Source organism: Hirundo rustica, chromosome 20 (genome assembly GCF_015227805.2).
Source record: "Hirundo rustica isolate bHirRus1 chromosome 20, bHirRus1.pri.v3, whole genome shotgun sequence".
NCBI lineage: Eukaryota > Metazoa > Chordata > Aves > Passeriformes > Hirundinidae > Hirundo > Hirundo rustica.
Window position 1 is genome coordinate 10,286,990 of NC_053469.1, and position 15,400 is coordinate 10,302,389.

Here is a 15,400-nt window from a genome sequence, read left to right on the forward strand (position 1 = left end):
GTCCCTTCAAGACAAATCCACACCCTGTGAATCCAGCAAGGCTCTCATCTCCATGTGTGGAGGGGTGGGAATGACACAGTGACACTGAAAAGGGTTAAGCTTTCCTGAAAGTCTGTTCCAAGCGCACAGCAGGGTTGGTGTGGAGCTCCATGCCAAGCACGGCAAGAGTTAAGGAGAGGTGGGGCCATTTTCCTTCTCTCACTGAGCGCATCACAACCTCCATGGGTTTCATTTCTTCCCCAGGCCATGGTCTGCAGCTTCCTGAGAGGGTGTCCCAGCTGAAGGGGCGGCACAGCCCCAGCGCCCGGGCACGCTGAGCCCTGCAGCGTTACACAACGGCCATTTTGCTCCTGCAGCTCCTTCCGAGTGCATGTGGGCAATGTGGGACACAGGCAAAATGGTTTCCATGGCAACTCGCACTTCGGAGATGCCGGTGAGAAAATTTGCGTTGGGGGAAAATATTCTGCTTCAACTCACGTTGCAAAGGAGGGACAGAGGTGGGCTGCAGCAGCACCCCAGAAATGGCACTGTAAAAATATCCCTGGTGATTTTGGTTCTGCAGTGCTCCGTCTATTCCCTGCCTGGGCTGGCTGTGGCATTTGTCCCGTGCAGTGACAAAGCAACACCCTCTCTCTACCTGCAACCCCGCTGTTTTCTCCAAAAAAGGCCAAAGGAGCAACCCTGGGGAGCAATGTGCTGCTCTAGCTGCCTCACCCCTCCGGCCCTGGAACAGGAGTGAAACTCAGTCTCTTTCTGCCCTGGAGCTGGACTGCCCTCCAGATATTGGCCACTGGCTGCTGGGCCTCCATTTCCTTAAGGGAGGCTAATGGTAGCCCAACAGCAGGTAGATGAAGAGAACCCCAAGAAATCTCCCCAGCAGAGAAATCTGAAGGTCATATCCCAGAGTAATTTGGTGAATTGAATGGAGGTAAATGGCTGGTTGCCCCGTGAGCTAATGTCTGGAAGAGTGGTGGCTCTGTCTGGAGGGTCAGAGCGAAGACAAGGAACCAGGCTCAGCGTCTGCTGAACATCCCTGCTCAGGAGCTGTGCTGGTCAAGGGAGGGTTCTCCAGCACTGGAGCGCACACAGACCATGACAGGATCCGTGTCACATGCAGCTGTCCCCAGGCAGAGCTGTGGAAGTGTGCTGTTCAGAGGTGCTGCATAACCGGGAATATTGGTGTGGAGAACAAACCCACAGACCGTGTTTTACCCCCGGGTCCCAGTTTACTGAACGCCTGCTGTATCTGTGCCTTCCGAAGCACCGGGACTGCCCTGATCCCGGGAGGGCACCGCAGGTGCCAAGGGCGGAGCGGGACCCCCAGAACCCGGCCCGGGCCGAGCTGGGCGCCCCCCGCACCGGCGACGCTCGCAGGATGCGCGGAACGCGCCCGCAGCCCGGCACGGGCACCGCGGGACCCGCGCGCAGCAAGCGGTGCCACGGAGCCCGCCCGGAGCCCGCACGGAGCCCGCAGCAGCCCGCGGGAGGGGGGCTCTGCCGCAGCGCCCGGGGCGGGCGGGGGTCCCGGGGGCGGGCGCGGGGCGGGGCGCTGCGGCAGCGCGGGGCGGGGCGGAGCGGCGGCGGCGGCGCGGGCGCTTCAGCACCGGGGAGAGCGCCCGGCAGCGCCCGGCAGCGCCCGCAGCGAGCGCCGGGCACGGCCCGGGGGCCGAGCCCGATGGGGGCCGCGCTGAGCCGGGCGGGCGGCCCGCGGGGCGGGCGGGCGGGGGGCGCGGGGGGCCCGGCGGGCTCCGGGCCGCCCGTGGATGAGCGCCATGCGGCTGCTGCTGCTCGCCCTCCTCTTCTCCTCGTCCTTCGCCCGCGCCGGCTGCGACCCTAAGATCGTCAATATCGGCGCGGTGCTGAGCACCAAGAAGCACGAGCAGATCTTCCGCGAGGCGGTGAACCAGGCCAACAAGCGGCACGGCACTTGGAAGCTCCAGCTCAACGCCACCTCCGTCACCCACAAGCCCAACGCCATCCAGATGGCCCTGTCCGTCTGCGAGGACCTCATCTCCAGCCAGGTACCCCGGGACGGCGACCCCCCTCCCCGCCCGGTCCCCGGCGGGACCCGAGCCGCCGCCCCCACGGCCACCCCGCCCCGGCCCCGCGGTGGTCCCCGGCCGAGCCGCGGCGTGCGGGGTCCTGCCCGGGCCCGGGGCGCGCTGCCCGCATTGCAGCCTTTATGTAAGCGCGGCCGGCTGCGCGCTCCGAGCACCCCCGGGCGCGCACGGGCACCCGCACACAGCCCGGGCACGCACGGGCACCCATAGACACCCTGGGGTACGCACGGCACCCGCACACCCGACGGGGAGCACGGGGACATCCGCACAAGCCCCGGGGCACGCACGGCCACCTGCAATCCCCACCCGGGTCACACATGGGCTCACACACCACCTCAGAGCATACGTGAGATCACACAGGCACCCGGGGTGCACATGGGCATCCACACACCCCCGGGGTGCACACGGGTTCACAGCAGCACCCTGGGCACACAGTGGATCACACAAACACACTGGTGCACCCACAGAGCCCTGGGGCACACACAGACACACACACTCTCCTCAGGGCACAGGGGATCACACACTCCGGGGTGCACACAAGCAGCCACACGCACACCAGGGCACACACAGCCTCACACATGAAGCTCAGGCACACACAGGCTCACACACAGCCCGTGAACACACACAGGCTCACACAGACACGCTGGGCACACAGAGGCCCCCATGCACTGAGTGGGTGCACATAGATGTCCACCCAATGCTGTGCATGCACACAGCAACGTGCATGTACACCTACAGCACACACGGACACACACGGGCACACACGGGCACACACAGAGCCAGGTGTGAGCGCACACGGGCATCCCCAAACTGCAGGGAGATGTGGGCACAGGGAACGCCATGAGTGCACACAGACTGTGCACTCACACGCGCTGTGGGAATGCCCATGGGCTGCACTTCATGTGCACATACATTCCATGTGCACACACACACTCCATGTGCACGCACTCCATGTACACACACACTCCATGTGCACACACACAGCCTCCATGTGCACACACACACTCCATGTGCACACACACACACTCCATGTGCACACACACACTCCATGTGCACACACACACTCCATGTGCACACACACACACTCCATGTGCACACACACACTCCATGTGCACACACACACTCCATGTGCACACACACACTCCATGTGCACACACACACACTCCATGTGCACACACACACACTCCATGTGCACACACACTCCATGTGCACACACACACTCCATGTACACACACACTCCATGTGCACACACACACACTCCATGTGCACACACACACACTCCATGTGCACACACACTCCATGTGCACACACACACACTCCATGTGCACACACACACACTCCATGTACACACACACTCCATGTGCACACACACACTCCATGTGCACACACACACACTTCATGTGCACACACACACACTCCATGTGCATGCACTCCATGTGCACACACACACTCCATGTGCACACACACATGCTATGTGTGTAATTGCACTGCTGTGCAAACACGAGCTCACACACAACACGTCTGCACTTGTGCCAGCGTGCACAGCTGCTGTGACACATGGACACACACATCTGTGTGTGGAGACCTGGCACACTCACTGACACACGCACTCCCAGGACACGGGCACACGTGGCTGGGGTTGCAGACACACAGGCACAGCGTGCACAGATGCACAGACACACAGACACTGACCCAGAGTGCACATGCACTCAGACACACAGACACAGGGTGCACAGACACACAGACACAGGGTGCACACACGCACAGACTCGGTGTGTGCTGTGTATGACTGTGCACATGAGCACAGAATGATCCTCCCCTCGTGTCCACGGGGCACTCTGAGCGCACCCGAGGGTGCAGTCCGAGCCCTCGGTGCCGGTGGGCGCAGCCTGGGCTGCTCCGGGCAGGCCGTGGCCGAGCCTCTCCACCTCCCCTGCCTGTGTTCCGGGTGCAGAGCCCTGCTAACCCCCCCAGCCCGTCAGTCGGGGCCATCGGGAGGGGACAGGCAGGTACAGAGCCACCGCCACCGCCTCCCCCAGCACAGCCCGCGCGGGGGCCGGGTGCAGGGGCGAACGCGCACCCGAATTGCATGAACGCCCCCTCCACGGAACCTGACCCACCTCAAGGCGCAGAGAAATGCGTGCGCGCAGCCAGGCACGCAGAGCCCGGGAGGGCAGGGGGCTGGAGGGGCCGCGTGGAGCAGAGCTGACGCCTTTGCGGCTCAGCTTCCCGGTGTGGAGGTGGGGGACAGCTGGGGACATCCCTGGGCTGGTGGCCAGGCCGGGCAGCGCGGGCTGTCCCCCGGCAGCAGGGGAGGCTCAGCCGAGTCCCGCCCTGAGCCGAGGCTCCATTCACCGCTCCCGGCTGGCGGATGCCCGTGGCCGTGCCACCTGCACGCCTCGTCCCCGCGGAGCGCGGCCGGTGCCGGCACAGCCCCGCGGGAGCGGTGCGGGAGCGGTGCGGGAGCGGTGCGGGAGCGGTGCGGGAGCGGTGCGGGAGCGGTGCGGGAGCAGCACAGGGGCTGCGGCCGCTGCCGCTGCCGGGCTCGGGGCGGCCGCTCCGTCCCAACACGCAGGGGCCGTCCCGGCCGCTGTGCCCGGAGCGAGGCGCCGGTGCCTCGGTCCCCGCTCGCTGGCGCTGTGCCCGAGCAGGGGGCTGAGGAGGGGCTGGCAGCCCCCGCACGCAAAATGGCTCCTGCCGCGGCTGCCGTGCGCCACAGCACAGCCCGAGCCCCGCACAGCCCGGCCGCTGCCCCCGAGCCTGCTCCTGTCCCAGGGCCCTGCCCCAGCCCTGCCGGGTGCCGGGCCTCTCCCCCTGTGTCAGCACCGAGCACCTCTGCCCAGGGCATCCCCTCCTCCTGCCTCCCCTGGACCTTCCCCATCTCTTCTCTCGCAGTTTCTCCCGACTCCCACGTAGGGTCTCCAACCTCTGTCCCAGCTCCCTCTGTACCCTCAATTTACTCCCTCCCAATGCCAAGCAGGATCCTCCCTCTCCCCCCAGGGTCCCTTCCCCAGGCAGGCTGCATCCTCCTTTCCTATCCTGGCAATCTGTCCGTCCAGCCCGGGCACTGAGCACATCCTGGGGCTCGGTCAGATGCTTGGAGAAGGAAGAGCTGTTTCCTCCCGACATCAAAGTCCTTGCACTGATTCGCCCTAGCTGGAGACCTGTCACCTGCTGGGGACATTCCTTGTGCTGGAAAGGGTATTCGTGTAACAAAGCATTCCCAGGGATTACACAGCTCCTTCCTCTTCCTTTGAGACAAAGTAGAATCCTGCTGGAGACCAAAATCCCAGCTCTGCCGTTAACAGCAGAATTCTGCCGAGATCCTCCTTCCCCGTTTTGGTACAGCCCAGATCCTTAGCTGAGGGCAGATCCCGGCTCTGCCCTTCCCGTGTGCCCAGGGCCAGATGGCTGAGTCGCTCCCTGGCTCCGCGCTCCCGCTGCCGCCGCAGTCCCAGCTGACCACTTTGTTCATAATGGTCCTCAGAGGGGAATTACAACCGAGTATTAAATGTGTGGTTAAAGAAATCGTATTACACAGTGTGACTGGAAGGGAGATGCTTCCCTTTAATCTGTAATCCATGGAAGTTATTAGTTTAGCGAGCGGAGCGGTTGGGCACGGCATTCCATTAGGACATAGCCCTGAGCAGAGCCAGGGCTCCCGTGGCACAGCACCCCTGGCTCCCAGCACAGCCCTTGCTTCCCCGTTCCCGGTCATTTCAGAAGGATTATTATGTTAGTGTGGGGCTGTTTAGCATTGTACAAAAGAAAAGGGAAAAAAAATCAAGCTCGATGGCCGATGCGCTCCCGTGAAATAATGTTTGTGTCGTGTATCCTGTCCTACAGGTCTATGCAATATTAGTTAGTCACCCTCCTGCTCCCAACGACCACCTAACACCAACACCTGTATCATACACAGCTGGCTTCTACAGGATCCCTGTCATTGGTCTGACAACACGCATGTCTATATATTCTGATAAGGTAACTGATGCATGCTTCTGCTCTAGTACCTCATACATGTGCTGTAAATCAAGAGTGCCCGTCAGGAGGGTTAATGATGTCTACACTCTCTCTGTGTCTGTCTGTCCACCCTCTCCAGCCCAGCCTGCAGCTCCCTCTCTCTCTCTCCTGCATTCCAGTGTACATAATTTTTTTGCAGCTGCCAGTGTTGACCTACATAGCGCCGGATGATTTCTGCAGCGCTGCTCTGCCAGGCTGCTGGGCTCGCTGCTCTCCAGCCATGGCAATGGCATGAGCTGGCTCCTGCCCTGCTCACTTCTGACAGCCAGGGGATCCTGGGGGCTCTGGGGCAGAGGATCCTGTTAGAGCCCGCACATTGGGCAGGATCTCTCTGGGGTTGGAGGTTGTTTGGTTGCATTCACTTTTCTGGGTTTGTGTGATATTGGTAGGGGAGATAACAGAATGTCCCGAGGCTTCCCATGACAATCAGTCTGGTCAGCACTCAAGACAGAGGTTCAGATTCCAGTGTCTCAGCTGTCACTGAGAACACCGAGATTTCTCTCCATGAGGTTCTGCCATGTGCAGGCAGTGCCTGGGCAATGAGGTGTGCTGCCCTGGCCCTCAGCTCACAGCCCATTTGGCAAACACCTAAAGCTTTAGCAAAGGAAAAAGGAGGAGCTGAGCAGAGCCAGGCCCTCCAAATGCCACTGCAGGATTTCATCCAGGCACACTAGCTCAGTGGGTGAGATGGAGCCTGCTTCGAAGCACGAATCGGCCTTTGCTTGGAAAATGTGAATATTCACAAATGTAAATGTTCAGTGCAAAAATAGTCACTCCACCTACATGCTAAATAAAGTCAGATTTCAGGAGGAGGAGCAGAAGCTCCCAGAGAGGCACCAGCAGCTCTGCTTGGCTGCAGCAGCAGCAGGTTTTGGCATCTCCCACCAGGGAAGCCATGGCAGGGTGGTCAGCCAGCCAAGACCACGTGACAGTGATGGGGCTGGCAGGGCTGGGGACATGCACACCCTGTCAGGGTCTCACCAAGTGTGGTTAGATGGAAAGGGATGGCAACGGAGCTGACAGAGCAGGCAGGAAGTGTTCAGGGGGGATTTGCTTCTTGCTGCTCTGGGGAGGAGATCGATCTGACAGAAATGTCACTGAGAGGGTCCTTGTCACAGGGAGCGGGGACCCTGCCTCTCATCTCGGCTCCATCTCTGCAGGGCTGTGCCCAGCAGAGCATCCACTGCCCACAGCACCTGTGCTTTCCAGCCTCGTGCCGGCCTGGAGTGCTCACCCTGAGGGGCTGGCTCCATCCTCTGCTTCTGCCAGTTTTTTCCTTTCTAAAACATCTTTTCTGCAAAGAGGCCTCATAAACCCCACCTGGCTGGAGGAAAGACTCATGGCCACAGTGGTGATCCAGTGTGCTGGCAGAAGATCTCTCCATGGAATATTTGGGGTGTTGAGCAGGTTCAGGGCTGTGGGGCACACTTGCCTGGCAGAGACTGGGCAGGGAGCCCAGGCTCCCACCCCAACAGCGCTCAGAGAGCTCCTGCCTGGCTGCATCAGGCTCAGCCTCCTGCCCACCAAGGCTTGGAGCTCTCTGAAGAACAGGGAGTTGCAGGCAGGAGATGGGGCAAAGGCAGGGACTGGGTAGAGGAGCAAAGGATGTTTGAACAGTGGAGGGGGCAGCAAAGGTGGGAGCGAAGTGGGAGACACGGGTGTGAAGCTGTGGGACAGGACAGCGGAAGGTTCTGCACACCCCATGCAGGACAGGCTGGCTCGTGACACAGGGATATTCAGCTGTTCCCTTTTTGGTTTCCAGTGATCAGCTTGCTTTTTTTGTTGTTTTAATTCAGGAAATTATATCTTTCAGCTTAGTTTCTATGGAAACAAGCTTGTAGAATCACTTTGTATGTATGCCCCTAATTGGTTTTGGAGGCATCCGACAATTTTAGCTGAATTTCACGGGGGGCTGAAATTGGGTTAATTATGGTCCTCTCAAGGCTACCAGGGGGAGGAAAGGTGTGGACCTCAGCATGGACAGGTTTGCCCAGTACCTTTTGATGCTCTCAGAGCATCTCCAGGCAAACACAGTGCTCCATGAGCTGTAGTCAGTCTTTCAGGAAAGATACCTGAGGGAAGTGAGTTTTACTGCTCACAGTATCCAACCAACTATTTGTTCTAGAAATAATATTGCAGTTATCAGGCAGAGCACTCTGGCTTCACTGAGACCCTCACGGCACCCAGCACAGTCCTGCCTGCCCGGGGAGGGGTCTCTGGAATCCCAGACACCTCTGAGTGAGGTCAGCAGGGACCTGGAGGAGAGAGGGAGTCTCCAGGTAAAGGCAGCAGAGTGGTTCCCATCACTGAGGTGTCCATCGTTATGGAGAGCTCTCCAGGGAGATCTCATGGACTGAGCATTGCAAAAATCCCCTCTGCCTTTCCCATGCTGGGCCCCTTAGTGCTGCTGTCCCCACGGGTCACTGGGGGTGTTTGTATCTCCTCTGCATCTCGGCTGAAAAAACGGCATGACACTGAGATGTTGGCACCGTGAGAACTGTGAGGTGACAGAGTGTGAGAGCGGAGCCTGGGGGGATGCAGAGCTCAGGAGGCAGGAAGGTCTGTGCTGTTCAACACCGCCATGTGGGACCTCTCCTGCATGGGGGGCTGGAGGGACACCCTGGGTGCTCGGAGCTGCTGAGCCCCTCACCACCCCACAGCAGATTATTGCAGCAGAGCATCAGGGAGATAAATTAATAAATGAGAAGAGACCTGCTCTGCCGCTGGAAGAGCTGGAAAATGGAGTTTAGACATGCTGCAGTTGAAGAGCTTTTTCAGTTCCAGCTGCTCACCCTGGTAGTTGAAGTGAGGTCTCTCTCTCTCCAGTTGGGGATGGCTTTTCCCTCTGGTCCCTGCTCTCAGTGGAACCACTCCAGGCCCTCACAGGGCTTGTTCACTGAAAAGACTTTTCTCTATTTCTGGTCTCACTGGCAGCTGATGTTCAGCAGGAGCTCTGTTAGTCAGGGTGGGAAGGTGCAAGCGGGGAGAAAAGTGGCTCTTGTTGGCCAGGATCAGGGTCAGTACTCCTTCACGGGCACCCACAAGTGGTGACCGGAGAGGTCGCCTGGTGCAGCTCAGAGATGTTTGCCCTGGGAGTAGGGAGCACAGCCCTCAGCAGGGCAGTGGAGAGATGGCCTGATGGAGCCCCCACATCCCAGCAGATCCCCACAGGCACTCAGATTCCAGCTGGGAGCAGGACGGAGCAGCCCCAGCACCCCTCTGTGGCCCTGCCCCAGAGGATGCCCCATCCCTTCTCTGTGCACTGCGGGGAAAGGCAGAGAGTGCACTTTAGTCTGAGCTCCCCAACTCTCTGCCCCCAAAATCCCTTTCTGCACTCATCTGAGCTATCTCAGAGTTAACTCAGCTCCCTCCCACACCCACAGCTGTCATGTTGGGCAGTGGGAGAGTTCCTTCCATAGAGTGGCCAACGCTTCTTTCTCATGCCCAGCTGCTGAATTTTACCAGATTTTCAGAGCTTTACAGATTGGGATCTCTGTCAATCTCTGAATTTCCCCAGGCAGCTCAGCTGGGGAGTGCATTGCTAGAAGGGGAACTGACCCCACTGCCTTAGGTAATGAAGCAAAAGCACATTGCTCCCTTCAGCCTGTGGGAAAAATCACTTCCCCAGCCATGGGCCCTGAGCTGGGGTAAGGCCCTGGGCAGAGAGAAGTGAAGAAGGTAACAAACCCTTCACTCCTGGCGCTGTACAAGGCCCTGATGTGACACACCGGCCCTGCCTGCTGGCCCCCAGCCATGGCCTTTTCCCTGTGGATAAAAGCTCCATGCAAAGGCAGCCCAGTGCTCTCCCCCAGGCCTGGTGCAGGCTGTGCACAGGATTCCAGCACATTCCCTGCAGGGGTGGATGCACTCCCGTGCTTTCTGCAGGTACAGGCTCACAGCTGTGCGTGCACAGTCTGTGCTTTCACACACACACACACACACAGAGTCTATTCAAACAGCTGCTCTTTATATGGACTTGCATCAAATATTTGCAGTTCTCAAGTCCTGACCCCACATAGAAACATCACAGAATCCCAGACTGATTTCAGAAGGGACCTTAAAGCCCACCCAGTGTCACCCCTGCCATGGCAGGGACACCTCCCACTGTCCCAGGCTGCTCCCAGCCCTGTCCAGCCTGGCCTTGGGCACTGCCAGGGATCCAGGGGCAGCCACAGCTGCTCTGGGCACCCTGTGCCAGGGCTTGCCCACCCTCCCAGGGATTATCCCCGACCTCCCAACCACGCTCACTCTGGTGCTTTTTGGTTCCAGCCCCCTGGGTTCCTGCTGAGCTTGGGCACCTGGATTTCACCCCTGCCTGTGTTTCTGCCTTTGTGCAGAACCAGAGTGAAGTGAGGGAGCCCAGGGCTGAGCACTCAGGGGTGGCTGGGCTGTTGGGAGGTTTGCAGCAGACTGGGGTTGGCGTGAGCCATTCGATGGTCCCACTCCATCTCTGTGACCAGCACCAGGCACACTCAGAGGGCAGCAAGGGGCGAGGATCCTGCAAAACATCCTACAAGGCCAGTGTGGATTTGTAATGAGGAGCAGTTTTGCTGAGTGCCTGATCCGAAGGGAGGGAGCGATGCCCCTCCACAGACCCGGGTTCCAGTGCCTGGAGCAGCACAGCAGGGGCAGAGCTGGTGCAGCTGAGTGAGCCCACACATTTCGCTGGCTGTCTCACAGAGGCTGTGCTATAACCCACAGGTCTTTTTTAACAGTTATTTGCCCCAAACTGGGCTAATTAGGGTGCCTAAATCACTGCATCCCCATCCTCTGCAGTGCAGCCCATGTGCCCGTGCCCAGGAGAGCTCTGTGCTGGGCTTCAGAGGGGTGTGACAGGGACCTGTGGGATGTCACTGCCTGTGCTGGGATGGGGGGTATCAAATCACACCACGCTGGATTCCCACCTGCCTCTGCACAGCAGGAGCTGGACATGGGAAACGCTGGGGGACTCTATGTTCATTTTTCTGCCAATCTTGCAGAGATGCTCAGGAGTCCCAGGTGCTTCAAAAGCTGCACACAGACTGTGAGTGCTCATCCTGAGATCTCAGCTCAGCACTTGACATGAATTTTTCTTCATTATCCTATTTGAAAACCAAAGTTCAGGGATCCTGGAGCTGAGATACCACCAGAGTGTGGACACCACCTCAGAAAGCAAATTTGCCTGGGCTGTTAAACCAAGTTGCTCTCCAACAACCTTGCAGTAATTTTTTCCTCTGAACCCAGTGATATGTATTTACACTACTTAAGAAAGCCATGATCAGTTTAAACACTGTTTTTGAAAGCTGGTTGGGAAAATAGAAAGTAATTTGATGCAATATAAGGCAATTTCAAAGATTTTTTCATTTCAAAGAGGAATTGAAAGAATTTTGACAGAACTTTGATGTTTTAACCTGTGTTTCTCTGATTTATTTTTTTTCTTTAGTATTGCCTTTTCTGTTATTTTTTCAGCTCTTTTACGTCTTCTGGGGTTTTTTTTCCCATTTCCAGTTTCACTTTCCCTGGATTTCCTTAAAGCAATTAAAAATGCTCAGGGGTTAAAAATTAAAAATGCTTAGACCCTGATGGTGTGCCCCTGGCTCAGGCTGTGCAGCTGGACCTGGAAATTCCTGGGCATCTCTGCTGACTACAAAGAGATCTTGAACACTGTGTTAGTGTGGACACCGTGGCTGTCTTTCCATTATTGTCCCTACGGGGCTTTTTCCCAATCCCACGGGTTAGTGCTGGTTTTGTGGGGTGAGCTGCTCTTCCTGTAACTGTAATGTTTGTATCAGTCATACTCGGAGAGTCTCCCTGGGGCTCTCCTGGTTTGTTTCCCCCTCTGATTTAACATCCACCCTTCTCCTCAGTGTCCCACATTCAGGAAATGTTCCCAGTGCTGTGGGGGCTGTGCTGGTCCCTCGTTCCCGTGTGTTGGGCTGGGGCAGGAGCAGGGACCTGCTGACCCTGTGCAGGGAGCCTTGAGCACAGCAGGGAGTTCACATCCTTTTCTACGCATTTCATCTGCTCTGGTTTGACATTTTCACTGTGTTGAGTGTGAGGAAGAGGATTTATTTGGTGTGTCTGTCCCTCCTGTGTGTGTCCATGGGGGACATGGTGCCTTTTCCTTTCCAGTGTGTATTACTTTGGCCCGTTCAGGACATTTCTGACCCTTTCTGGGTCTGGTCTCTGGATGAGCAGATCTGGACAAGCCTTGTTTGGTCCAGACAACCATCTCAGCCTTGGAGAAAGAAATATTATGAAGTTCTATTTTTGTCCTCTCCAATTCTGGCTCCTGCCTCCCTCCAGCGCATAGCTGGGCTGTCAAGTAGGGTCCATGCTGAGCATGAGCACTTTCACTTCCTAACATTTGACTCTAGGGCTTTTTGGACAAGCTGCATTTGTTTGAAAGCTCTCTGCCAGCTCCAGCTCTTGGTCTGATTGCTCCCCTAAGAGCGCTGTACTTAATTAGGCTGGAATTGCTATTGCACAATCACCCAACCATAACGATGCCTTTAACTGAATCAGAGAGGTTTGCTGGGGCACGGGTCCAGAGCTGCCTCCTCTGCCTGCTGCTGCAGAACAGGCTGACCTAGAAAGAGCCAGGGCCCATGTTATAAAACTGCCTTTCTGAACTTCTCCCATGGCGAATGATGAAAACACAGCTGCCTGTACCTGCCTCTTGCCCTCTGAAGGGAATTATTTTGTTTTTTGATGTCCATTGTCTGGTAATTATTTAAAAGGTCAAGAGGCAAGGCTATATTTGCACTGAACAGTGCTGGTCATTCACAGCTCGATAGGCTTTTCTTCTCTGTGCATTTATGGACCGCAAAGCAGAAACCCCTCTTTGCCACGCTCTGGTTTAACCACAGAGAGGTACAAAGGCATATCCAGGGTTTGCTTCCCAGCCAGAAGGAAGGATGCAGGTCCCAGAGGTTAGCTCAAGTTGTGCATCCCAGAATGGCTCTGTGATCCCAGCCCTGTCGCTGCAAACGTGGATGACACCCCTGCAGTCTGTGCTGAGCTCTTGTTCTTCCTTGCAGAGCATCCACCTGTCCTTTTTGCGCACGGTCCCACCTTACTCTCACCAGGCCAACGTCTGGTTTGAGATGATGAGAGTCTTCAACTGGAACCACGTCATTCTGATAGTCAGCGACGACCACGAGGGTCGTGCTGCACAAAAGAAGCTGGAGACCCTCCTGGAGGAGAAAGAGTCCAAGGTCAGTTCCTGAACATTGTCCTGTAGCTTTGTTTAAGCAACAACAACAAAACTAGAAGTCTTGGGCTGTTGTTTGTATGTAGATTTCTGTATGTAAAACACCTTTTCTTTCCATTGTAACATGGCTAACATGCTTAAAGCATCAACAGTGTCTGACTAGTACCTGACAGAACTTTGTACTTTATTCATTTCACTTGCTTTGCCATGGTCAAAATCTCCTACATGTAAATCGACTACAAAATGAAGGGAAGGATAACCTGGAGCTCTGCAAATGCCTTGCCCAAGTTTCCCACCCAAGGAGAGGACCAGTCGCTCAGCTTAGGGAAGCACCTGGCCACTGCAGCCGCCCCAGCAGTGCCCAACCACCCCGAAAAGCAGCTTCTGAATTGGCTATCGGGGGCTCAGCTTAGTGCTTAGGAGGGGCAGGGCAGCCAGGGCTGTAACGACCCTCGGGGTAAAGCTGTCAGCCCGTTCCCATCTCCATCGAAGCACATGCCAAACGCTGCTTTCCTGACACCCCATGCTGTCACAGGGGTGGGTGTGGGACCTTGCACCTGCTCTCAGGGCCAGTGGGAGCAGGGAGGGAGACAGGGAGGGCCCCAAGGTGCAGGAGGACAAAGCACAGACCTGCGGTGTGGAGGGTAAGGGCTGGACAATTGTTCAAAGCAAGCAGAGAAGGAGAGCACAGGAAGCTGTTTGGCTGCAATCTGGAAGGCCAGGAACCACCTCCTGTCCTACGGGGTGGAGTCCCATCACGTCCTCGCTCCTGGGGCATGGTGAGGTCCCCTTTGGATGGGCAGAGCCTGAGTTCATCCAAGCCTCCAGCAGCAGCAGGGCATGCACCCATTTGGGGATGTTCCCTTCTGGGTCACCAGCAGGCACCCCAAACTGCTCTTTCCACTCCCACCGGCAGCTGCAGGACCTTTGGCAGTCTCTCAGCTGTTGAGGAGATGTGGCCATAGATGCTTCTTGTGGTTGGAGTTAGTAGCTGGAGCTAAGAGATGGAACCCTGTGACTGCTCTTCGTCACCTCCCTGAAGGAACTACTGGTTCAGGGGTGCAGGCTGGCACAAGCCACACTGACCAACAGACTCCTCATCTGGGTGATTTTCAAGAAGTTTCATCCCTGCTGCATCTCCAGCTGCTGCAATGCACCGGTGTTCCACCAGCCACAGAGGGATCCTCTTGCCTCCAAAGGCAGCTCCCCACCGGGTGACAGCAGGACGGTGTTTTTCTCCAAAGCCTCTTCCCAGCACAATGCCCTTCGTAAACTGAGAGCCACTGTCAGTCTCTCATCCCTCCTCTTGCATCTTTGAATTCCACTTTCTGTTTTCCTGTAGTTCCCGTGCATCCCATTTTGCCGTTCCCTCTCACGCCTCCACTCCCGTTTGCCCTGTGTGGTGCTCCCAGGGACAGGGTGCACTTCTTCTTCAGCCTGTCCACCCCACAGGAAAGCCTTTGAGATCTGGAGGGAGGGTCTGTCCTCAGACCTTCCCCATACTTGCACTGTATCCACCACATGTCTTGGTGTCCTCTGGCAGCTCCTGGGCTGCTGCAGATGCTCGGGCCTCTCTCCAGCCTGGGGCACCTGCTCTGTCCCAGTAGGTCACCTTGTCTTCTCTTTGGGGTGTGCCACTGCATCTTGTTTCTTTCTCCTTCGAGAAAAGGTCAGACAGACTGGTCTGGCAGCTCTTGCAGGTGGCAGATAACCCGTTGGGGCTTTCCTGTTTTCCTCCACCTCTTCTCTCCAATCTCTCTCTGATCACTGATGTGCTGACTCTTTTCAAGCCATGAAGTTGTACCATGGGCCCATCCCCAGCCTCTCCAAGGGCAGCCTGGGCCCTGGGGAGGGAGCAGGCAGGATACCTGATCTCGACCCAAGGCTTAGATCAAAGCCCCTGAGACATGGAGGACCTGCTCAGGGTCAGAGACTCACCTGCCCATCTGAGCTCTCGGTTTGGGGCATGGCTTTGCCCCCAGGGTCTGTGCCCCCCCATGTGTCACCCAGGCACCACTCTATGGGTCTGCATCTCCAGCAGCACCCTGAGCCCAGCACTCGGGCTGTGCTGGCCAGCCCTGGACTGCCCCAGGTGCTGGCCTTGTCCTGGGACTGTCTGCAGCAACTC

At 57.3% G+C, this 15,400-nt stretch overlaps 1 protein-coding gene across 16 annotated transcripts in view; it reads left to right on the top strand.

Moving 5' to 3' along the window:
* The first annotated feature begins 1,678 nt into the window (after positions 1 to 1,678).
* Positions 1,679 to 15,400, top strand: part of GRIN1 (glutamate ionotropic receptor NMDA type subunit 1) — a 39,060-nt gene continuing 25,338 nt past the window's right edge. For 15 of the 16 annotated variants that reach the window (XR_005703708.2, XR_005703709.2, XM_040083084.2 and 12 more), the window contains exons 1-3: positions 1,738 to 2,021; positions 5,907 to 6,041; positions 13,100 to 13,276. Coding sequence is in view for 14 of the 16 variants with exons in the window: in XM_040083084.2 (XP_039939018.1) it covers positions 1,764 to 2,021; positions 5,907 to 6,041; positions 13,100 to 13,276 (570 nt within the window). In the remaining 2 variants the exon portion in view is untranslated. Of the gene's footprint in view, positions 2,022 to 5,906; positions 6,042 to 13,099; positions 13,277 to 15,400 lie in introns of all 16 variants that reach the window. The other variant, XM_040083080.1, reaches the window with a different exon arrangement.